This window comes from Anguilla anguilla, chromosome 8 (genome assembly GCF_013347855.1).
Source record: "Anguilla anguilla isolate fAngAng1 chromosome 8, fAngAng1.pri, whole genome shotgun sequence".
NCBI classification, from domain to species: domain Eukaryota; kingdom Metazoa; phylum Chordata; class Actinopteri; order Anguilliformes; family Anguillidae; genus Anguilla; species Anguilla anguilla.
In genome coordinates this window covers 50,057,958-50,081,608 of record NC_049208.1, presented here as the reverse complement: position 1 = coordinate 50,081,608, position 23,651 = coordinate 50,057,958, and the positions used below count along the sequence as shown (strand labels likewise).

At 43.8% G+C, this 23,651-nt stretch overlaps 2 protein-coding genes across 3 annotated transcripts in view; one reads left to right on the top strand and one right to left on the bottom strand.

Moving 5' to 3' along the window:
- The window catches only part of LOC118234349 (basal cell adhesion molecule-like), a 32,028-nt gene extending 26,387 nt beyond the window's left edge, over positions 1 to 5,641 (top strand). For both annotated transcript variants that reach the window (XM_035430821.1, XM_035430822.1), the window contains exons 11-16: positions 527 to 651; positions 771 to 912; positions 1,010 to 1,042; positions 1,488 to 1,623; positions 2,116 to 2,215; positions 2,719 to 5,641. In XM_035430821.1, coding sequence (XP_035286712.1) covers positions 527 to 651; positions 771 to 912; positions 1,010 to 1,042; positions 1,488 to 1,623; positions 2,116 to 2,215; positions 2,719 to 2,721 — 539 coding nt within the window. In that variant the 3' untranslated portion in view covers positions 2,722 to 5,641. The remainder of the gene's footprint in view (positions 1 to 526; positions 652 to 770; positions 913 to 1,009; positions 1,043 to 1,487; positions 1,624 to 2,115; positions 2,216 to 2,718) is intronic.
- An 11,983-nt stretch (positions 5,642 to 17,624) lies between these two features.
- Positions 17,625 to 21,538, bottom strand: LOC118234358 (apolipoprotein Eb-like). The gene is made up of 5 exons (XM_035430844.1): positions 21,508 to 21,538; positions 20,580 to 20,647; positions 19,974 to 20,244; positions 18,842 to 19,129; positions 17,625 to 18,251 (listed from the first exon to the last, which is right to left on the bottom strand). The coding sequence occupies exons 2-5, from the start codon at positions 20,620 to 20,622 to the stop codon at positions 17,999 to 18,001; spliced, it is 855 nt and encodes a 284-aa protein (XP_035286735.1). The 5' UTR covers positions 20,623 to 20,647; positions 21,508 to 21,538; the 3' UTR covers positions 17,625 to 17,998.
- Between the last annotated feature and the right edge of the window lie 2,113 nt (positions 21,539 to 23,651).

Here is a 23,651-nt window from a genome sequence, read left to right as displayed (position 1 = left end):
TTCCTCCTGAGAGTGGATTTAATGGTATTTGAAACAGCACTTCAATTTTTAGTGGGAGATACATTCGGTGCAGTGGAAGGCCTCACTTGAGGTCAAAAGGTCAAAGCCTGTTGTTGTCACTGGGTATCTAAGAACCTCTGAAAATTGACCCCCCCCCCCCCCCACCCCCCGCCCCCCCGCCCCCCATCAATTATGGCACTATTCATACCAGGTGCTTTGAAGTTAATTTAATCTTGCTAGTTAGAAAACAACAAACGGACTTGAGAGACATTGCACGGCACTTAGTGTGACATCATGGGGTGCAACGCAGAACTGTAACGTCACTGAACAACGATGAAAACGAGGCCGGGTGACTCGCTCACAGCATCCTGTCTTTACGCGCGAGCGTGAGAATTCGACGGAGAGAGTCTAGATCCTAACGCCCGTGCAGCTGATTGGTCGTTTGCTTTAAGCGCGCGGTTGCTGGTGGGAGAGTCATGGCTAAAAATGACCACGCCCTCTCCGGCCCCCGTCTCCCCCCCCCCAGGGAAGCCGGAGATCGACCCGCCCTCCGACGGCGTGGTGGAGAAGGAAGGCGACACCGTGACCCTCAGCTGCTCGGCCCGGGGCCACCCCGCCCCGCAGTTCACCTGGAAGCCCGCGGGGAACGAGGTCAGCGCTCGCCTGCCCCCCTGCCCGGTCTCTCGCTCGGGGTCGCCGTTCGGTCGCGGCCGCGCCCCTTCCTCCCCCCCTCCCCCTCCCCCTCACTCTCTTCTCTCGCTCCCTCTCAGTCCACGGCCGCGGAGGGCAACCGGGTGACCAGCACGGTCCGGCTGGAGGCCACGGCCGCCGTGCTGGAGGGCGGGGCCACCTGCGAGGCCACCAATGAGCACGGAGCCGACTCCAAGCAGCTCAAGGTCGTCATCGGCAAAGGTGAGCGGTCGCTTCATAAACTGGGCTTTCCCCAAAACACCTAACATATTCACATGTATAAGATCTGATATTAAAAAAAAAAAAAATCTGTTTACAGTTACTGCCACTGACGCTCCCACTCCTGACCGAGGTAAATATTGCCTGCTTCCTGTTTACTTGTTTTTACATGTGGCAGCATGTTTGTCCGTGCAGGCGGTTCACATCGCACTATACTTGCCGGATGCTCTTAACCATAGCAACTTCAAATTTTCACGTACAATCCAGTTATGAACCTGGGTATTTACTGACACGGTCCCCGTGAACTTCCTAGCTGAAGGGCACTACGGAAATGTCCCACCTGAGAACCTGCAAGCTCAGAAACGCGAGGCGAGTTCCCTGTTATACCGCAGCACCAGACCCTGTGCGAATGTGCCTCTCTGTTCGCGTCTCCATGCTTTGCTCTTAGCCCCGCCCTCCCTATCCCACAAGTCCCCTGATGTTCCCCCACCCCGCCCCTCCATCCGTGTCCTCCACCCAATTCCTGTAGACACCCTTCTCACCAGTCTCCCCCCCCCCCCCCCCCACCCCCCCTGCAGCGGACAAGCAGGCGGGAAACTCCAGCGGGGCAATCATCGCCGTGGTGATCTCTCTGCTGCTCCTCCTCCTGCTGGCCTTGCTGCTGTACTTCCTGTGGAAGAAGGGAAAACTCTGCGGGAAAAAGGAGAAGAAGGGGTGAGTGAGAGGAAGTGAGGTCACAGGCATACAGGAAACGATAAGGGTAAAAAAAAAAAAAAAAACACTGGACACACCGTTGTATAATTGCACAGGGCCGAAGCTATGAATTCTCTGGCCTGGGTCGAAATATATTGGGATGCCCCCCCCCCCCCCCCCCCCCCCAGTATACTTTGTCACAAATTTAAAACCCTGGATCCTCAGTCCTCCTTGGGCCCAGGACAAAGTGTCCCAATTGCACTCCTACCTGTAGCCCTGTAGTTGCATTAAAATGACATTTTGAGGTATTTTTAGTATTAGGATCTGGACGTGATTACTTGTTAGTCTATCCTTATGCTGTACATTTACTGAAAGTATTTTTCTTGAAGGGTCTAATTAACCCATAACATCTAAATGAGTGTGTTCCAGACAAATTTTCCTGGCCTAATGATTTAAAAGCTCTGCTCCATTTTTGGTTTGATGAGATTTTGTTCGTCCATCATTTACGTGCAGCACAAATGACGACGCGAACAACGGTACGGCGGTGGAGATGTCGCCCGACAGATCGAACGAGGAGAAGGGACTCCTGAACAAGCCGCCAACTGCGGATCAGGTCAGCGGCTTAGACCGTGCGACGGGAGGCTTGCCTCTCCAGATTCATGATCAAAAGAACATTTTTTAAAAATCTTAGAAAACATAAACTACCGTTGGAAATAAAATGCTTACGGTATTGCTCTGATACTGTATTCAGTATTGCAGTATGTGAGGTTGTCTTTTGGCATGTGCCATCTTAAGCAAATTGGCTCTTGAAGAGTGCCAGAAAGCAATTGCAGAACTTTCTGTCCCAGTTTTACTGGTAATTAAGCCATTTGGGAGAAGAAGGATTAAGTGCGGTACAGAGAAATAGATGCTAGCGGTTGGTCTTTGCGTAGGCAACCAGCCAGCTGGTTTCACTCCGTAGCACATGCAATAACAGCTGTAGGAATAAGCAAGGACAATCACCGTCACAGCGATCAAAAGCACCGCCACACTGCGGTGAGGGAAAAAAGCAAGCGAAATCAATCCATTCGCTGATTTATTTTCTTCTCTTCTTCTCTTCCCACTCGTAACTTCTAGTGATGAACGAAAGGAAGGAGATGTGGGGGGTAATGACAGCTGGAGGAGTTAATGGATATGAACTGGGACACATTTAATTTTCTACTCGAAGACAAACCTGAGAAATCCGGCAGGACTACAGTGAGATGCAGTGTGGTTCGGGGCCTGGAAAAAAAAGTGAGGTGTCGATGTGCTGTTAATGTATTCTGTGTAAATTGTGACTATATAAAGAAGCCAACCCTTTCCAATTATAAAAAAACCCAGCCTTGTCAAACGCACATAGCAAACTTATATGTGTTTAATCAACTCTGTTTGGATGAGTTTCTGTGTGTCCAGGAGGGACCAGATGTATACTGCTTGAGCTAAAAGAGTAGATTTTACACTGAACATTTGCTGTGTATCACAGACCTAACAGGGAAATACAGGGACACAATTATACTACCCCAGACAAGATTAAATAGGCCTATGTCATTATTACTGTATTACATCTCATATATAATTGTTTTGTTTATATATATTGTTGCGAGATGTGGTCTGTAGATATTGTGTCTTCCTGTGCGTGAAATGATGCCCTGATAATTGGTATGAGAAAATAGCAACAATAGCACAATGACAGGTCGGTCGGTGTAGAACCGCGGCTGTCATCAACCGGTGGCCTTGGAAATGTACTGCGCCGCACGGTAGAGCAGGTTCAGTGTTACCAGCACTAGAAGCCATTGCGGAGGAGACTGATGAATTGAAAAGTAATACAGTGTTTTTTCCCCCATTCAAATAGATGGTTTTATAGTGATTACTTATGACTCTTTTAAAAAACGTTCCTTCCGTCAAATTTAGACCGAACAAACATTGCATAATCTTAGTTCTACCGAGTGTCTTATTCTTATCATGCTAAAGTATATAAAGAAAGTAATTTTATGATAATCAGTACATTTCGTTCCTGTTCAGTTAGTTTGGTAGTTACATGTCATGTGCCTGATTTTTTTGTTATATTAACCCCCAGAATTCATGGGAATCATGCGGTATTGCAGGGAAAGTGTTGTCCACTGAACAACTCTCCCGCTGTTCCGCACTGTACAAAAACATCCGGCTAAATGGAAAACTCGTTTCTACATTCCCCACAAGTCCCGGGCTACTAAAATCAGCGGTGGAAAGTCCAGTGGTCAGAAAGATAAAATACAAAGACAAAGAAAAAGCTTCCACCCATGAACTCAGTCAGCTGATTTCACATAGTTCTGCCTACTTGAAGAAGAACTGTGCTGAAGAAATGTGCTAATTGGCAAATCCAGGTGATTGGAACAGAACACTGGAGAGGACTTGTACTTTATGTTTTTCAGGTCTGACGAAAATAAATCACCTGGTGATGTTTATGATGATGATGATGATGATGATGATGATAATGATGATAAAGACAACAGCAGTGATTAACTCAAATTATAGGGTTGTATCTATGTATGGTATAGTTTTAAGTCCCGTCTTTTGCTTTCAGCATGTTTTCCGATGTACAAAATTACATTAATTGTTTAACCTGTTAAGTTGGGGGAAAAAAACATATAACATATAACATCCCCATGTTGATAAGACATCTAAGAAATCTGAGATGGAAACCAAAGAAATCCTGATTATTCGAGCAGATTTTATAATCTGTGTTGACTGGTGCTTCGCTCAGGGGCATGGCTTTGGCTCATGGCTTATCAGTGGTTTATTGGGGTTTCAGCTCCTAGCTGAAGAGTTATCACAACCAAAGACCGCTTCTCTTGTTTTACTTATCCTGAATTCTAAAATCTTGACACTGGCTGGGCTTCAGTGCCGGAAAAAAAAAAGAAGCTTGCATTGTGTTTTACATCAAGCTGAAGTACGTCTCTGATAACCTTTGACAAATCTGGACAATAGTCGATGTTGATCTATATACTCTGTAGAAATAAAGTTTGATTCTGTGGGAATCGTCGTGTCTGCAAAGCCCCTCTGTGTGTAGACCTGATAAGAGGAGGCTGGAATGGACGTTTTTGTCGTCATTATTCAGTCTAATACGCCGATCCAACGTACATTTTGAGATTTCGGGTAACGGGACAGAACCTGCTCCTGGTTCTGGGCCTTGGTGTCCTACTTCCTCTCCCTTTATAACGTATTGGCCAGAACAGGTTTGTGCAAATGCGGTGTAGGTCTCCACTGACAACACAACATCATATTTCCTTATCTCAGCAGTACACATGATTTACGTGACACTTTCTATTTCTAAAGCAACGAGTAGCATAACGTGATGCCTCTTAGTGCCAAACTGCTCAGGATGGGTGAAAGCAAATTAAAGCATTCCTATAACCTGGAATGCTGCTTATTTATGTAAATTAGATTTTTTGAAAATACACGTTCTGTAGTATTGTGAAACTACTGAGTTGCTAATTCGTCTCTGCCTTTTTTTTTTCAAACATCTTGAGAAAAAAAGTGTAGCTATATTTTGAATTTAATGAAATGTGCTGTGGATACAAGTGTTTTTTTCATTATGGTATAAACTACATGTATTTTTTTGTATGCAGCGCACAATTGGTTGCTTTTCTCTTTGTTGAATAGAATGTTAGTGAACCAACAAATAAACTAGGCTAAATGCCATGCTTCCACTGCGTTCTTTTAAATAGCTCTGTTAAACTACCTGTTAAACATTATGTGTGTTTCTTTACATCTGCCATTTTGTGCAGTCCGTCTATTACAGAATAAACATATAAAAACAGCTTTGTATTGTCATGTCACTATGTTTGCTTTGCCTGCAGATTAATTCTGCAGTATTTGAGCACTGACAGGTTGTATGCGCATATATGTGTGCATGTGCATGTGTGCAGTAGTTATTGGTTAATCATTGTTTTTTCATAGCCCCAAATTTTTCACTTCTGGGATGCAAGTATTTGGAAAATATTTTTGTAAAATATATTTTGATTAAAAATCCCTTCAGACACGTTTATTTGTACTTCTTTCTTTGAACTGATGACATTTAAATTGTTATTTGTCAGTCTGTTTAGAAAGATCACATATTTAAAATGACTCCGAGGGCTAGAAGGAGAGTTTGGGGTGAGAATTAGAATATTAGGGTTAGGGTCGGCAGAGTTATGTTTCAGAGATAGAGCAATGATTGGTACAAGGGTTAATCTTTGATTTTAGATGAACTAACTGTGAAAGCAGTCACCAACACAATGTTTTAACAGCAGGGCAAGACTACAGATTAAGTGGGTTTAGGTATGTATTTTCAATGCGCAGTCCTGCAGGTCAATTTGATAGTCTTCAGCGCATATGCACAAACTGCAGGACATAGTGTGAAAATCCTATGCACAAAAAACACCTCTTTATGTCGGCTTGCGTCTTGCAGCCAATAACTGATAAAGTGTGTAGGATTAATGCTGCTTCATTGCTCCACAACAAACCTTTCAATGCAAGACGCTGGTTATGTATTGCTCTATTGTGACAAGGTGCATTGCTGCCATCTAGTGCCTTCTCTTGAGAATGCAATGGCTTGTTGTACAACCACATCACATTTGCAGCTTTTTTTTTTCTTCCAGAGGATGAGTTGTTCTCTTCGCCTCAGATGTCGCTGGGATGTGTGAATAACCTGATGCCCTACACAGGACACACACCAACATCCCTTCCACAGGCTTCAGTGGTCTGTTTGGACATGGTGCATTTTACTTTCAGAATTTACTTATACAGAACCACTGCCATTGCTTGATTTTAATTTTTTCCACCACTATGATACATGTAGACAGCAGGATACTTTCAGATACAATTTAGGCAAAGTATCTTGCTGAGGGGTACAGAGGGACTGCCCACCTGGGAATCAAACCTGCAATCTCTGTGTTATGAGCAAACATCCCAAAATGTTAGACTACACCCCTGGCCCATTTTTATTTTGCATTTCTGGCAAAAGAGTTGTTTGCTTGAAAAGATGGTTTAGCATTTAACTAAAGAGACAGAATCCATTGTGCCGTAGCAACAGACATTCAATGTTTTGTATTTCATAGCTTTTTATTTTGTGAAATTAAAGGTCCACATACTCATATTAATATATTATTTAAAATTTGTGTTAAATGTTCTCTGAAATTGTTCTAGAATGTTGACTTTAAATGAGATGAATTGATGTGGATTGATGTGGATGAAGTCAACTCAAATATTTGTATCTATTTCTAATTCATGAGCAGGCTGAATATAAGTGTGTGTGTGTACACTTGCGTGTACATGTGCATGTGTGTTTGCGTGTGCGCATGTGTGGGTGTGCGTGTGCGCATGTGTGGGTGTGCGTGTGTGCATGCGTGCGTGTGTGCGCGCATGTGTCTGTTTGTGTGTGCGTGTGTATGGGTGTGTACGTGTGTGCGCGCATGTGTGTGTTTGTGTGTGCGTGTGTATGGGTGTGTGTGTGTGTGTGTGCATGTGTGTGTTTGTGTGTGCATGCGTATGGGTGTGTGTGTGTGTATGTATGCGTGTGTGTGTGTGTGTGTGTATGCGTGTGTGTGTGTCTCACTGTAGTGAGCCGGGCCGCATTCTATGCATGCCGTCAGCACTTCCTGAGGTACTAAGATTCATCCTCTAAAAGGGAATTCCAGTAGTCGCTTAGCTTGGTCTTGGTGTTGTCCCAGGCTGTGGTGACCCAGGTGATGGAGGGTTCAATGGCAGGTTTGAGGTAGTCCTCGTAGGAGGTCTCAGCAAAGCTCTTCACTGCTTCTGTAGCATGATTCACTTTCTCCACTGCTGTCCTGCACACACAAGAACACCACAAACCAGCACTCACTTCTGGGTAATAAGATGTGTGTGCACAACACACGTTCTGAAATAAAGCTGCCCGCAGGCACTCAGGCTTCTGCTTGCTCTGTCAGAAGTGACAGCTGTGGTGATCCATTAACGCTTTAAGGTGTGAGATCATGAAAACGCGATTAGAATGTTCTTAAACTGAGCATTCTAATGCTGATGTTACAATCACTACTGGCAATTGAGAGCAAAAGAGTTCTAGAACACTGGAAAAAAAAAACACATTCTAAAAAACCTACTCTTCAAAGAGTTAAAAATTGGTTCTACCAAATGCATATAAAGTAATGATAAAAGGCAAACACTGGTGAGCACGTACCATTGCATAGCACAGCTTTATTAGCCTGGGCTGAGGGAGATATATGACCTGACCTGACACATCCCCAAATGGGTGTGGTGAAACTGAAAGATGCAGGCAGAGCGGTCTGTGGGCTGTTATCTGCTAATTTGTGCTTTAGGTCAGGTGATTATGCAAAATACATGCATGCTGCTAAGCACTACTGATGGAATGGAGGCTTACATTAATGAGACATAATGAGATCTTTTTTCCTGGTTCCCCTGTCTATGATCTCTCCAAGATTACAAACAACTGGACTGTACACCCCCCTCCCCTTCGCACACAAACCAACATGTTTATAACTTAATAAACACATAATCAGAGGTTTTTGGTGAAGTTTTAAATGTCTTGTTAAAAGCGCATTTAATCCTCTCTCTCCTCTGCTATCTAGAAGGGGAGGGTGGGTTGCCCTGACCACTCGGCCAAACCCTTCCTTTGCCAAAAATAATATTAACAGTTCCTCTATGACATCTACCCTAATTTGCCATCCGTTAATGAATACCTCAAACCTGGTCTGTTTTGGACTTTTCTGATGCCGTTTAACATCCCGATTTCCCTGTGATTTGTCAGGAAATGGTAAGGGTGCTGGTTAGAAAGCAAATGCTGTTTAAACTGTTCCCGCATTTTTTGTGTTTATTCATTTATTTCGTTCCAGAGAGTGGAATATCCGCACAGCGCTGGATTATTCCCGCACGTGCTGTTTAATTAAAGCGCGGCTCAGAGGAAAAAAAAAAGCTTCAACCGCCTGCCTTTTATTGGGAATAGCAGGGAGAAAAAACATGAAAATGGTACGTTTGGGAGCGCTCCGACAATGTGTGGCTGATACATTCTCACTCCTGTTCAAACTTGCTTTTCTGTTTGGTGAAAAACGAGCCCATTAAAGGATACGCGGAGTGCATGGGTACCCTAATTCCTCATTTGAAAAAAAAAAACAAAAACAAATGAACGTGTAATAGAATAGCAGAGAGAAAATGAATTGCTTATTTGGACAAAAAATGACCTGAGTCTACTTAAGAACAGCATTGTAATAATAATGTTATACACAAAGAAAGCCAACGAAAACAAAAACTGCGATAGTACACCTGTATTAGTTGAATTTTAAAATCTGAAACAGTAAAAAAAAAAACATTCTTACTCTCCCCACTACAAAGGAATTAGTATTGGTCTGTTGGGGAGGCATTTTCACTCTCAGTGCTGGGTTCAGTGTTGCATGGGCTGCATCTCATTCTCAGATAGACACTGAATTGGTCTCTGCCATGGTACAACTTGGACTTAGTTTCTCTCGTGATTGGATAGATACAGATTTGGCCTGGGCTGGCCCTAGGATTTTGGGGGGGGGGGGGGGGGGGGGGGGTGTTGGCTGTTGGATTCTGTTCTGTTTAAAATTTATACTGCTAGTTCTGCGATAGGGGATGAATAACGTAATTACGTTATTTACCTTAGCTAAACATTGGATCGTGTGGCCCCCCCCCCTCGTGGTCGTGTGGCCCCCCCTAGCGGTTGTGGCCCTAAACAACCACATAGACCGTTTGTGCCACGGGCCGGACCTGGATTTGGCGGTTGGCACTCTCAGCTGGTTGTGATGCCAGTGCTAAAAGCGAGAGGCGTTCTCTTCCAGGGTCGGCGGGTTGTGTGAGTGCAGACTGCTTGCAACGCATGTGCCCCCTGCACTTACTTGTATGTGTCCTCTGCCATCTTCAGTACGCCACTGACTTCAACACCAGCCACGGAAAACTGAGTGTCGTCCTCGTCCTGTGACATTGCCCTCCATGCTACAGGACAAGAGGAGACGGTTGGCAAGACTGTCATAGCTAAGTTGCGCTGTCTCCGCATACCAAAAGTTTGCATTTGAAATGAAAATTGTGCAGATGAACATTGCCCATAAACAACAGTTGTGTCAGCTGTAATGTGCCCAGAGACTGGTGGAACAGTAACGTTCTTGCGATTATTTAAAATCTCTTTTTTGATATTCAGTATTATTGTTAAGGAAAACAATGTGTAGTACTTTGATAAGCATGAGAAAATGCAATAATGCAAAAAAAAAAAAAAATGAATGAGACTATTCACTGACAAATACAAATTTTTTTGAAATATTTTTTTTGAATATTTACTGAGTGAGAGCAATGGATATGCTGCACACAGGGGCGTAGTCAAGAATTCTGGGCCCCCTGAAAGAATATTGCTCTGGACCCCCTTTTTTAATAAAACAAATTGAATTGTTTTTGGCTGTGGGCCCTTAGAATCATCATCACCTTTCACCTCAGTATCGACGGCCCTGGCAGCCATTAGACAAGCAAAACAAATCCTGACCATGCGCAGTTATGAACATCTTACCTAGACACACTAAGACCAGGGAGATTATTAGCAGGTTCCTCGACATGTCTGCTAGAGAGAGAGAGAGAGAGAGAGAGAGAGAGAGAGAGGGGGAGAGAGAGAGGGAATTTAAGTTTTAATAAACCTTTATTGTACAATGCATAGTGCCATTCACCAAGTCACACACACAAGAAAAACAAACAGAAAAAATTTAATAATAATAATAATTACAACAAATAAAAAAGCAGAAGAAAGAGAGAGAGAGAGAATCACATTGTCACACGTTAAGAGCAATATATTGGTGTTGAATAAAAGGTTCATTGACTGAACTACAGTCACTCTCACAAGCTGTCTGCCTCATAGGCAGAAGGGGCTGTGTCCATGGACACCGGAAATTCTGCCATCCCAATTAGCTTCTAGTGAAGGCCTTTTACCTGTATCTCTGTGCCACGGGAGTAGCTACTTTCCGTCGTGGTTAGTCCTGTAGGGAGAGTCGGTCAGCTACTGTCGACTGCGCTAGGCTTCTTACCCTTTTATCTATCGCCAAGGTTACATGCCTACTGTACATCCCAGCCGAATGGGGAGGGAGGGGACTGAGCGTGCTATTGACCCCCGTGCAAGTCCTGATTGGACCCGGGCCCATCCAGAGCAAGAAACTTGGCCGGTTTGTGGAGATTTAGCAACATTCGGAGCGGTGTGGCAACGTCGCGTGGCGAAAGACCGTTGTTTACAAAGTCGAAGGTTCTGAGCGCTGTTCAAACTGCAACGCTCCGCTGGGCCACCTCCCTGTTTCGCGAACGACTCCGCACCGCTTCACACCGGGACCATTTTCACTCATCGTTGATTTTTCCTTTGGGTTTCCCTCTGTTACGGGACACGCTGTTTTCAATAAAACGAGCGCCGTGAAACCATTAGGAGGATCTCCTTCGTGCGAACAGAGTGCCGTCAGCGTCGCGAAACAAAATGGGGCCGACTGACTGATCGGTTGATTCACCCATGTGTACAGATGCGCGTGCAACCTCCACACCCCCCAGCTCTGAGTGTTATTTTATTCTCGTTAACGATTAAGGATGGCTGTGCCCAATTTATTCAGTGAAATGGCACGTTGCATATTGCTGTCAGCATAATGAGTCTTAAAATAATAGACAGACAAGGGTATAAATTTGAAAGAGCTGTGGTCCCTCAAGGTGCACTTACAGGGAACGCATGCGCTGAGATGCAGGCTAATCAGAGAGTGCGGTACATTGAAATTAAAGTTAAAGCAGCAATAAAATGAATAAGCAAGGAAATATTAAAACGTGCTTGCACAAACTGATTGAGAGGTAATCCAGATGAAAAATAAAACCAAGAGAAAAATGTTTTAAAACCCCCAGCCTGTTTTAGCTTTTATGCCCCATTTAAATTCAGATTATCATTTATTATTGGGTAGCAGGCACTCGGTCGGAGAGGAATCGGTTCAGTGCATGCAGAAATGGGGTTCTTATCTTTTGCAGAGGAGCCATTTATTCTCCATTACTGAGCATTCTATATTCATTTATCAGCTGTTCGCACTCCCCGTTTCTGGGAAAATCACGTAAATTCTAGAAATCCGGGGCATCGTAACCCCACGACCTCACCCACAGACAACTGCTGACCATCAAGGCGATTTGATTGCAAGACTGCGCTACATCAACCAAGGGGACTAATCATTAACTGAAGATAAATACTGACTTTTAACTGAAACCATTATATAAAAGGACTTTAGACCAGAGTTGCGGGTGATCATTCATGAATATGTCAGATGATATGATCTAGAACAGGGGTACTCGATCTTTTATGAAAAATGGCTGGTCTTTTGTTTTAGCGCAGCATTGAGAAACTTGGTTTAACCGACCAAGGTCTTGACGAAGACCGCGATTGGTTAATCAGTTGAATCAGGTGTCACAGTGCTGAGCTAAACAACAACAACAACAACAACAACAACAAAACACACCCACACGGGCCCTTTTTTTTTTAGATTGGACATCACTGCTCTAGAATGACTTATAAGGTCTATGGTGATGAGACACATTGAGCACATATTACAGTGGCAACATGAATACAAGAGCAGATCTAGAAGGATTAGAGCAGATGAGGTATATAAGGGCCTGGAGCCATATTTTCATGAATGGCAGGAGCAGGGACTGGAGCTCACAGGAATAAGGAGAGGAGTCAGATACTGTACAAACAGGTGAGCTTTTACATAGCGTGGTAGACACAACAGGTGGAAAGTTAGGAGGCAGATTTTACATGTCTATCTCTGAAAGAACGTTTATAGTTTTGGTTAATGCTCCGCTACCGAGCCAAAACAATTACCAAAGGAGGAGAAAAACTGTCATTGCGTTCAAAAAAACGACATTTTATTCACATGCTTATTAAAATGCAGTGTTTAATCCTGGTTGAGGATTCATGAAAAATCATGCCACAGTGTTAATATTTCAACACAGGATGATCTTTAACCGAAAATCCTCTGGAAGAAATTTGGAAACAACTCAACTCAAACAGTGTTTTTTTTTCCTCTGCAAATTGTGTTGTGTTGAAGGCCCACAATAATAACCCTCAGCATTTTATAGCTCTGTACATGTCACCCAAGGGAAGCCTACACTGACACATGAATCATTGCAGAGAATGTTGTTAATTTAGTCGCTGCAAGATTAATTTTTTAAAATTTAATTGGGACTGTAATTATGCCTTTGTTGTGTACGGACTGACATGCCGTAAGGATCGAGGGGAAACGTCAACATGACAAACAATGCAAAGCCTAAACAATGTACGCGCTCATATTCACTCAGAAATATGGCACACACTCCACCGAGATGCTGCAGTGTACACGCTGGATGACGCGCATCAGCACGCGACTGCCACAAAGACTTCCTGCTCTGGCTCACTGCCCCAATATGTGGGGGTGAACTCCCGCCAGTCTGACGGGGCTGCCGGTCTGTAGCTACAGGGCTCCCGAAGATCACCGCTCTGATGAGTCTTCCTCGGTTACATCACACCTCTACCTAACACTGTCGGACACAGGGGAGAGACGTGGACACACGGAGAAGAGACGGTCAGCAGGACACACAGGGGAGAGACATGGACACACAGTGGAGAGACGTTAGCAGGACACACAGAGGAGAGACAGTTAGCAGGACACACAGAGGAGAGACAGATAGCAGGACACACAGTGGAGAGACAGATAGCAGGACACACAGTGGAGAGACAGTTAGCAGGACACACAGAGGAGAGGCAGCTAGCAGGACACACAGAGGAGAGGCAGCTAGCAGGACACACAGAGGAGAGGCAGCTAGCAGGACACACAGAGGAGAGGCAGCTAGCAGGACACACAGAGGAGAGGCAGCTAGCAGGACACACAGAGGAGAGACAGTTAGCAGGACACACAGAGGAGAGGCAGCTAGCAGGACACACAGAGGAGAGGCAGCTAGCAGGACACACAGAGGAGAGACAGTTAGCAGGACACACAGAGGAGAGGCAGCTAGCAGGACACACAGAGGAGAGACAGTTAGCAGGACACACAGAGGAGAGGCAGCTAGCAGGACACACAGAGGAGACACAGTTAGCAGGACACACAGAGGAGAGGCAGCTAGCAGGACACACAGAGGAGACACAGTTAGCAGGACACACAGAGGAGAGACGGATAGCAGGACACAGTGGAAAGGCATTAGCAGGACACAACCATAAAGTATTTTTCACATCGTGCTTTTCAGACAGCAACCAATGTGACATTTTCTTCCAAAACAAGGGAACACAGAAGACAGGTCATGTACCTATTTCCATTAGAAAGAAGAACACAACAAGCATTTTTTCTTTACGAATTCCAGAAGAGTAAAAGCCTCTCAATTTGTCTTTTATGCTGAGAATATCAAAATTTCCCTTTGAGACAGTGGCGTCTAATTGCTCACAAGACAAGGAAAATATGAATTATTGACCTGCAAGGTATCAAAATGATGTTGCAGAGAAGACAGAGAAGCAAATATACACAAGCATTTGGCATTCTAACTGCAGCGCTGTACTGTTTGACTGTTGGCCAGAGCTGGTTATTAGACATGTGCCTAGAATGTTATAGAATACAGTAGAATATATGATAGAAATGAAATGCAGTTCTGTAGGATCAAATCCCAGGCTTTCTTTGCTGTCTTTGTGCCCTGAATCTCAGTGCTTTGAGAAATGCTCACTACAAATTGCAATACTCAGTCTAAACAAATAAATAAAAATTCACATTGCGCAATGCTGCTGTTCCACAAGACAACCCCCATAGCTTCAGTGATCACATGGATAAATAACACTCAAAGAGTACTCCACACCCCACCCATTTCTCCTGTCTTTGAACAGTCAAAGCACATTTTCCCATTCTGTACTGATAGTACAAACAACAGGCAGTGTCTTCCATCAATAACAGGAGCATCTTGCAGAAGCCAGCACAGCAAACTTTAAAAAAGACAAAAAAATTCACTATCATTTCAAAACAGGCAAGAAGCCCACCGGTAAAACTATATAAAAATAAATCTTCAGACTTGCATTCACCCCACTACAGCTGACTGCTTTCTTCTGTAACCAGAGGGGACAATCTTTCACACTGTCAGGCATCACCTAAGGCCTGCTTACAGCTCACAGCTCACAGCTTACAGCTCACAGGAACAAAACAGTTCAGAACTCACAGAGACTGCAGTGTCTTATCAAATATGTGAGGTTGAAAGGAACATCGGAATGATGAGGATGATGCTGATGATGAAGATGATGATGATGGTGATTGGGATGATGATTATAGTTATTATTATTGTTATTATTATTATCATTGTTATCATTATTGTTATTATCAATAATAACTGTTAATTACATGTTAATTGTATTGCTGTTCAATACAATTAACAGCTCATCAGGATTGGCTCTCATATCATGTGACTGGAGTATGGAGAGAGGGATTGGCTCTCAGATCATGTGACTGGAGTACGGAGAGAGGGATTGGCTCTCAGATCATGTGACTGGAGTATGGAGAGAGGGATTGGCTCTCAGATCATGTGACTGGAGTATGGCGAGAGGGATTGGCTCTCAGATCATGTGACTGGAGTATGGAGAGAGGGATTGGCTCTCAGATCATGTGACTGGAGTATGGAGAGAGGGATTGGCTCTCAGATCATGTGACTGGAGGATGTATATGAGGGGCCCACGCAGGGAACACAGGAATGCACCAGCAGCTCACAACATGTGAAGCCAGAAGGCAAAGGAGAAACTATTGGGGGGATGAAAAAAAAACTAACTTTTCACTGCAGAAAAAAAGAATGTGTGCAGGCACAGGCTTGCGTGTCGGCCAGAGATATGACTAGAAAACATCTGTGATCAAGGCATCTGGCTTACATTCTGGCTATTCAAATAATATCTAGGAAATCCATGATTTCAGGATGACATCTCAATTATGGTAAAATATACTGCAAGAGAATTATATTAATAATTTTTATAATACATTTGCTATTGTGTGCATAATACACAATTATGTCTTATTGTATGAATAAATATGCTATGTATATCTTTAATATTTCAAAGGATATGTCTAAAACTAGAGCAATTTATATGCTTTGTTATATATACTCTGATCTATGTTAAGCATACATTTCCCATAACTGTACTTTAGCATCCATTTTTAATTTACGAAACATTTTATTTAGGCTGACACCTTCATGGAATTGGAACCTGGAGTCAGATTTTGGAATTATCCTCCATGAAATATGATAATTTTGCTTCATGGAAGGCGTGACTTCTAGTTTCCATGACAAGGCTGCTTCCATATTGAGCACTTCTGGCCATTATGAAACTCACAAGTTTATAGCAACTGAAAAAGAATGATCAGGAATGACGAGGACAAGGCAGGACAGAGACCTGGAACGTGGTATGTGTCCGAAACTCTTTTAATGTTTTTGCTGTCACCCCAAGATGGCGCTGTGGATAAGGTTATAAGCACTGATGGTCACTCAAGACAGACAGACAGGCAGACACTCATGCACGCACACATGCACACACGCATGCAAGGCCAAACAGCCAAACTATTGCCTGGGGAGGCGGGGAGTTACATAAACTAGACAGCAGCAATGAAAAACTCACAAGTTAGACGGCTATTATTATTGTTTTTTTTGCATATACTGTAAAATACATTGAAATGCAAAGACAAAATTCTCCAAAGTGAGAAGCTTATCATTTCTCAGTGATATCTGAATATGCTAATGAGAGGCCAGAGAATACAGAAGCCAATAAGCTGATAGGTAAAGATCTTCCACATACTGCACTGTGCGTGTTTGGACCTATAGTCCATGCAGGCCTTGGCAGAACAGAGAAGGGAAAGGTAGCGCTTTTCTCCTGATTTATAAAGAGTGACGGGAGCAGAATGTTTACGCTCAGCCTGCTGCAGCCGCCGGCAGTTAAAATCACCCCGCCACCAGGTGCAAAAACTTACGAAAAAACTTGGACAACACCGCTCTCGGTTCTGCTACAAATATTGCTCTCTGTGTGGACGGGCTCCGCTCCCTCAAAACACGCCGTTGCGCGGCAGAGAGGTTGCACGGTACGTGCGCAGGCTGCAAAGTAGGCTGCGCTTTGGCTTTGGAACCCGCAGGTTGGAGACTGGCTCACCCACAGGTGTTCGCGAGTTTATTTCTGTTCTCCACCCTCGCCCTCCCATTAAGAATGTAAGCGTGACACCCAAACGAGAGAAATCTTTGCCACCTGGCCGTGTCATCGGCACACAGGCACGATTTGCGCTGGCGCGGTGAATCGGTCCAATACCTGAGCCTGCGGTACATCTTTCCCCACGGCTGTACGGTGCACTCATCAGAACAGGACCGTTAGAATAACATGGGCCATCTACCCTTTCAGCACCCAGCCTATAGCGAAGCGCACACAAATTCTGATTTGGTATTGGGCACGGCACAGGCTTGCAGCTCATTTCAATAAAAGCGGACGTTCACAGAGGCAGGGTACCGGGATCATAATGCAAGCCATGCATCGCATCTCCGTGTACATATTAACCTTGTCTGACAGGCGAGAACAGATTATAATAATGCCCATTTACAGCCGCCACCGAGAGGCCATTTTGAGAGCAGTGGGTTGTATTTTAAGAAGCATTTTTTTTTTTACATAGTAAGAGAGCGGGAAAATTAAGAAAAATGTTGGTGTGCTGAACTTAGGTGACCTTGGGGATCCAAACGCATTCTCTTGACAGACATCCTGGGAGACGTGCCAAAATGCTACGGCTCATGTTAGCGCTGCCCCTCCTCGCTCATCAGCCTTCCCATTCTGCGCGCTGACTGAGCAAACAGCGCCGCACCTTCGGCAGCGCTCTCCTCCTCCTTCCCGGCCTTTGCTCGCTGATGAGAGGATGAGCGCAGGGCACGACTCTTTGTAGGTTTTTTTGGAATCTTTTTTTTTTCTCAGTCAGTGTTCTAGAACTCCATTGCTTTCGTTCACCAACAGCATCAGAAAATCATCACATATTTGTCATCTCATACCTTAAGCCATTGAAGAGTAGCGTTTTCTTATTTCCAGTCATGTTCTAGAACGCAACTGCCAGTGGTAATTTTTATATCAGCATCAGAATGTTCAGTTACGAACGGTATAATCGCGTATTTGTGATCTTACACCTTTAGAGGGTCGCAGAATTAACAGCACAGGCATCTTTTGACCATTAGTCAACGATCCCGGACGGGAATGAAAAGTTTACAAGCTGAACGGGTCGGGGCTGGGGTTTGTGGGTGGGCGAGCTGATCTGACCCAACTGTTCACGGCAGCGAGAGGGAAATCGCGCCCGCCTGGTCCCCGTCCCCGGGGGGCCACCGGACTTCCCTCTCGCCCCTTCCCTCCCTAGCCCAGGGACTTGAAGAAGTCGACCACGGGCTGGAACCACCTCTGCAGCGTGGAGCGGGTGTCCTCGGCCGCCTTCTCCACCTTCTCGCGGAGGCCCTGGGTCTTCTCCTTCAGCTGCTCGAGGATGGAGTCCAGCTTCTCCTTGGCGCGGTCGCGCAGCTTGCGGAAGAAGGGCTCGAGGCGGTCCTTCGCTTCGTCTATTTCCTCCTGGGCCTTCGACGCCACGTCCTTAAAGTAATCGGACACGGTCCTGTTCGTAGAGGGAGAGACCGGGGGTTAGCATGTGATTTTAACACACCGCTATGGGCCCAGCCAGATAACGCATATGTTTACTCGGTTGCCAGAGTTCTTGCAAACTGGCACAACAATGGTCTGAACAAGCAAGGCAGTCGAGATGGTGATTGGCTGTTAAAAGAGCGGGAAAAAGGGTCCCGCCATTATCAGGCCGCAGTAAAACACTAACAGACTGCAGCAGATGCCAGTCCAACTGGTTCTTGCAAGCTGGGACCATATTGTCCAATTGGGAGAAAGGGGCTCACATTATATATTAGTATTTAGACCATAAGAATCGGTGTCAAAATCAAGAAATTTGAGCATGTGAGAGGAAAATTAAAAAATAAAAAAATTTATAAATTCCACTGCCTATTCTCTACCAGTTTTTCAGCCAAAACAATATTAAGGGAAGCATTACATCCATCACCTGTTTTGCAACAGTAATGATTAACGTTTTACATATCAACCCCCACATCCGGTAACCATGCGGTTCCCTCTTTGGCCCCTCCCCCCTCTGCCCTAATACGCCCCAACCCCCACCCGCCCCCCAAGGCCCCGGTTGCTCACTTCTGCATGTCCTCCATGTCCTTGGCGAGGCGCTTCCTCAGTCGACGGTCGAACTCCTTGAACTTGTCGCTGACGCCTTCGCCGTCGTCCTGCATCAGGTTCTTGACCTCCTCGCCGTACTCCTTGGCGCGGTTCGTGGCCTCCTCCAGGTCCTCGCGGACCTTGGCGAAGAGCCGCTTGATGTCCTCCCGCACCCTGTCGGCCATGTCCTGAACCAGCGGCCCGAGCCTCTTGGCCAGGTCCTCCCTCAACTCATTCAGGTCCTCCATGGCGTCTTCGACCAGGTTCCTGGCCAGAGAGGAGAGGAGGTCAGTTAAAATGGCGGTGTTAATGGGAATTTGCTGAGAAGGGGAAACAGACCCTGGGATGGGATTAAGACAACAGAGTCTCTCAATGCTACAGTAGCAATTAGGGCTTTGCACATGGTGTATTATTATTATTATTATTATTATTATTATTATTATTACATACTGCAGGTGAAGGGTTTCATTGTAACTTTGGGGGAGACACACTGCTGGACCACCTAATCTCGCTGAATCAAACATCATGTCTCGCAAAGGTGCTAGCCGGTTTAGCAATTAATCCATATGAAAATATTTGGGGTGACATTTCTCCCTGTCTTCCCCCAAATTTACGCGTATGTATGTATGCATGCATGCATAATTATTATTATGAATAGTAAATCTGTTCATCCCTGTGTGATGCCTATTTTGCATTGCCCTGAGGAATGGCCACAGTCAGCATTGAGCACCAGACTGTGTGTGCACATCCATCCCATCTGTGCATCTTTGAAGTCGTGATGTGAAGCATTTCAGTGCTTCAATAAAGATGCGATGTGAAGTATTTCAGTGCTTCAGTAAAGTCGCCATGTGAAGCATTTCAGTGCTTCAGTAAAGTCGCCATGTGAAGCATTTCAGTGCTTCAGTAAAGTCGTGATGTGAATCACTTCAGTGCTTCAGTAAAGTCATGATGTGAAGCATTTCAATGCTTCAGTACAGTTACAATGTGAAGCATTTCAGTGGTTCGGTAAAGTCATGATGTGAAGCAATTCAGTGCTTCAGTAAAGTCACAATGTGAAGCATTTCAGTGCTTCAGTAAAGTTCCATGTGAAGTCACAGAAAAGAGAACTCACTGGAGTTCCTCTACCGGACCAGGGGTTCCTGTTGGTTCTGGTGTCGGTGTTGGTGTTGGTGCTGGTGTCGGTGTTGGTGTTGGTGTCTCTGTCGGTGTCTCTGTCGGTGTCTCTGTCGGTGTTGGCGTTGGTGTCGGCGTTGGTGTTGGTGTTGTCGTTGCTGTTGCTGTTGGCGTAGTTCGGCGCCCATAAAGGTACTCCCAGAGCTTGTCCACGCCCTCTTCCCACTTTTCCTCGAGGTCATCCTGGATCTCCGAAGATGCCTGGCAGCCTGTGGGTGGGGAACACAAGTAGTGAGCTCAACCAATCAGTGAGGCTGTAGGTCGTAGCACGGGGGGTAACAAGTCAAGTAAGGTGAGAATGTGTGGTCTTAGATTAAAGAAGGCCACATCTTGATTTTTCAGCAGCTAAAAAAATATAGACAATGGCTGTTGTTTTTTTTTTGTTTATTTTATCATTGTTACTCATAATGATATTCATTTAGCAATTATTGATATCCCTCCCCTTTCATTGCACAATTTGTGCATTACATATATTTATCATGCACCAAGAAAGCATTTCAACTGAACGAGGGAGGGGGAGAGGGAAAGGGAATGAGAGATTTACCTGAAATGACAGCCAGAAGAAGGATCAATGCTATTAGTCTCATGTTTGTCCAAAACAAAAAAATACACCTGCATAAAGCACAATGGGCCATAAAATTATTTAAAATATAATAACGGAATGAAAACAGTGTTACACAAGCATGCATGCAGTGTCTTGTACAGGATGCTCAACTCAATCTTACATTGAATAAGCACAGATAGTTAAAATGAATGAGAGGTAACCTAGAATACATGCTGCAGACACTCAGTTTGAACACTGATGTGGCTGCTATTATCAGTATTAGCTACAGATCAGATCTTGAGTAATCTTTTTATTGTCTTATTTGAAATTGATTTCCTTGTTCCTCAGTTTCCCTTCAAAGAGGTAGCTCAAGAAAAAAGGTTTAAGTAAGATGAAAGGAAGACACAAAATGTGCATAGGCAGCTCTGCTCAAAAGTGCATAATTTAATGGCAAAGAACAGTTTTATATGAACAGTATGAACTCTGTCACCTTCTCTGTACAGTGCAAATAATATAAAACTAAGGAAGGCCTGTAAATGTTTTCATATAAAACAATGGTAAATTGTTAAATATACTCCATCCGTACAATAAATACATAAATGAATAAAAAGTACTTTATATCTTTATAATTGCAGGTTGAGAATGTTAATTGCGATTGAGAGGCGTCGACTTTTGAGTCATTTAAAGTAGCATGAGAATTAACAACCGAAAAATCCGAATATGTAGTATACCCTATTCACAAACAATTAGCATTACTTACATTAAGGTTTACAGAAACTATGCTTCACAAGTTATCATAAAAGGTGCTGAAAAGTTCTGAAACAATATAAACTTGAACCGGCAGATGGACGTAACATAATTAAACAATGTATTCAAGGGAAAAAAGAAAAGAACCGCTAACGTTCGCATTAATCCACACGTCGCTTACCTGCAATCCCAAAACTTGCTTGCGTTTTCGGCAAATTATGACTTGGCGACTGTATGTAAGGGATGTTTTATACTGCGGCGCTACGCTTGGAGGGGGTGTGAAATTGCGTCTGTGTTTTCGTGGAACCCTCGTTTGATAGGTGGCAAGGTGGAGCGCTTAACTTTTCGAAGTTCTCTGCGCAGAAATATTTTGCGTTTTTTCTTTTATTATTATTTTATTATTATATTATCACATTGAACCACATTACCCCAAGACGACAATACACATTAATCATAGCACAGGTACACCGTTGCATGAGATTAACAGGTAGGCCTAATCACATTTAAATTCGCCGTCCTAACGTCCTTTCAAGAATATTTTATTTTTTGTCATCTAGGTCCAGTAACAACCCGTTGTTATAGACAGGTAAACCGATTTGGAAGTTACGTTTTCCACTGATGAGGATCGTATGGGCTGGGTGACAGTGGTGAAACTAAACATGTTTCATGAACGTATTGTGTGTGTTTGTGTGTGTGTGTGCGTGTGTTTTTAAAAATAATAAATCATATTATATAGAGCATGTATCCAATAAATTGCGAACTGATGCGAGGGATATCCTAGGATGCGGAATAGGACGACCAAAAAGAAAATTGCAACTCCGTGTTGCTGCAAGTTGTTGTTGAAGTCAATTAAAACTGACTAGTAAATATTTTAAAGATGTAGTTAGATGATGTCATACTAAGGGCTCTTCGTTTCATAATTCCGTGGAGGGTGAATTGAGGAGAAGGATAAAGATGCATAAAGGTCCCATTGTACCTCAGTGACAGCAAAAAGTGGTACAGTGCCAACAACGAGAAGGCAAATCATCCGTACGTCAGCTCTGTGTCAACTCTCAAAAGTGTGCTAGCCTATAATTTTTTTTTTTTCAAGATCCAGGAGATCATAATATGCGAGAAAGAATATGGTACCACCACTGAAAGAGAATCACTTTCACGTTGCACATGTATATTTGAACACTGTCATTCCCTGTTTATGCAAGGGAATAGGCCTAATTACTCTATGATCTGTAATTGTGCGTGTGCAATTGGTTCATTCCAATTTAATACGTAAAATGGCAACTAACGATTTACTTTTGACTGTAAGATCCCAAGTGCGGAGGCATGCTGACCATTAGCCAGTGCCGGTGGGATGTAGCTGCATATTACGATATGAAGGTTAAAATGGCCGTAATAATGATGACTTCCTGATTAGGACTTTAGTCCAAGCCAAGATCAGTTTTGCATCATGATCTCAACAACTGAACACAGGCAGAGGCAGCTGGGTCATGTTAAAGCATTCTTTTATAGTTTGCAGGGATCTTTGGACGACGGGGAAAACGCCCCATGTTCATTCCTGCAAATCCTTCCATTCACAGAATATACTCATATATATTTATCTCTAAGGCACATAATTTATCATTATTCAGAAAGATAAATCACATGCCACAGAAGTAAATTTCATTATATTTTGCAGTATCTGAGAGCAGCATTAATTTTTATATTCACCCATATATTGTGAAGTTTTGCAATAGCTTTTTTTATCTTGATAAAATATTGCCATTCAGGTCTATTGCAATGCATTACATTTCTGCAAGGGAATTACCCATACCGCTTGATCTGCTTTTAGTAGTGATGCTAAAAACACTAACCACTAAGCAGTGCATAATGCTTGAACTTTAAGAAATTATCTACATTTCTGTACACTGCTGCAGTAACCGAGGGAAAGGGAAGGAACTTTAACAAAAAGCTAAATTAATAAGTTAAATTAACTAAATGCACCATGCGAAGTTGAGCTAGAAAAGAGACACCTACATTTCACACATTACATTCCAAAGTACAGCCGCAGGGTACGATTTGTGAATCTAAACTAGCTTACAGATTGAGAGCCCAAGGCTCAGGCCATTGCACTATCCTGTTTCAGAGGTAGATGAGATCATAGGAAGGCTTTTACAAGCACGTATTATAATATATCGAAAAATAACAACATAATATTAGTTTGAGTGTGACGCTTTCAGTAGCTGATGCTTGAGCTCACTTGACCATGTGTCACCTGAGTACCTTTATGTCAGTTTATTCCGGAACTACAGTTGTAAAGGCAAAACTATCAATGGTCTTAGCCTTTTTTTG

Excerpts from the sequence above, each read along its gene's own strand:
- LOC118234358 (XM_035430844.1), bottom strand. The coding sequence starts at position 20,622 with ATGAGACTAATAGCATTGATCCTTCTTCTGGCTGTCATTTCAG. Across the intron at positions 20,245-20,579 it reads TCTTCTGGCTGTCATTTCAG|GCTGCCAGGCATCTTCGGAG; the intron begins GTAAATCTCTCA and ends CCCCACCCACAG. Across the intron at positions 19,130-19,973 it reads GGTCCGGTAGAGGAACTCCA|GAACCTGGTCGAAGACGCCA; the intron begins GTGAGTTCTCTT and ends CTCTCTGGCCAG.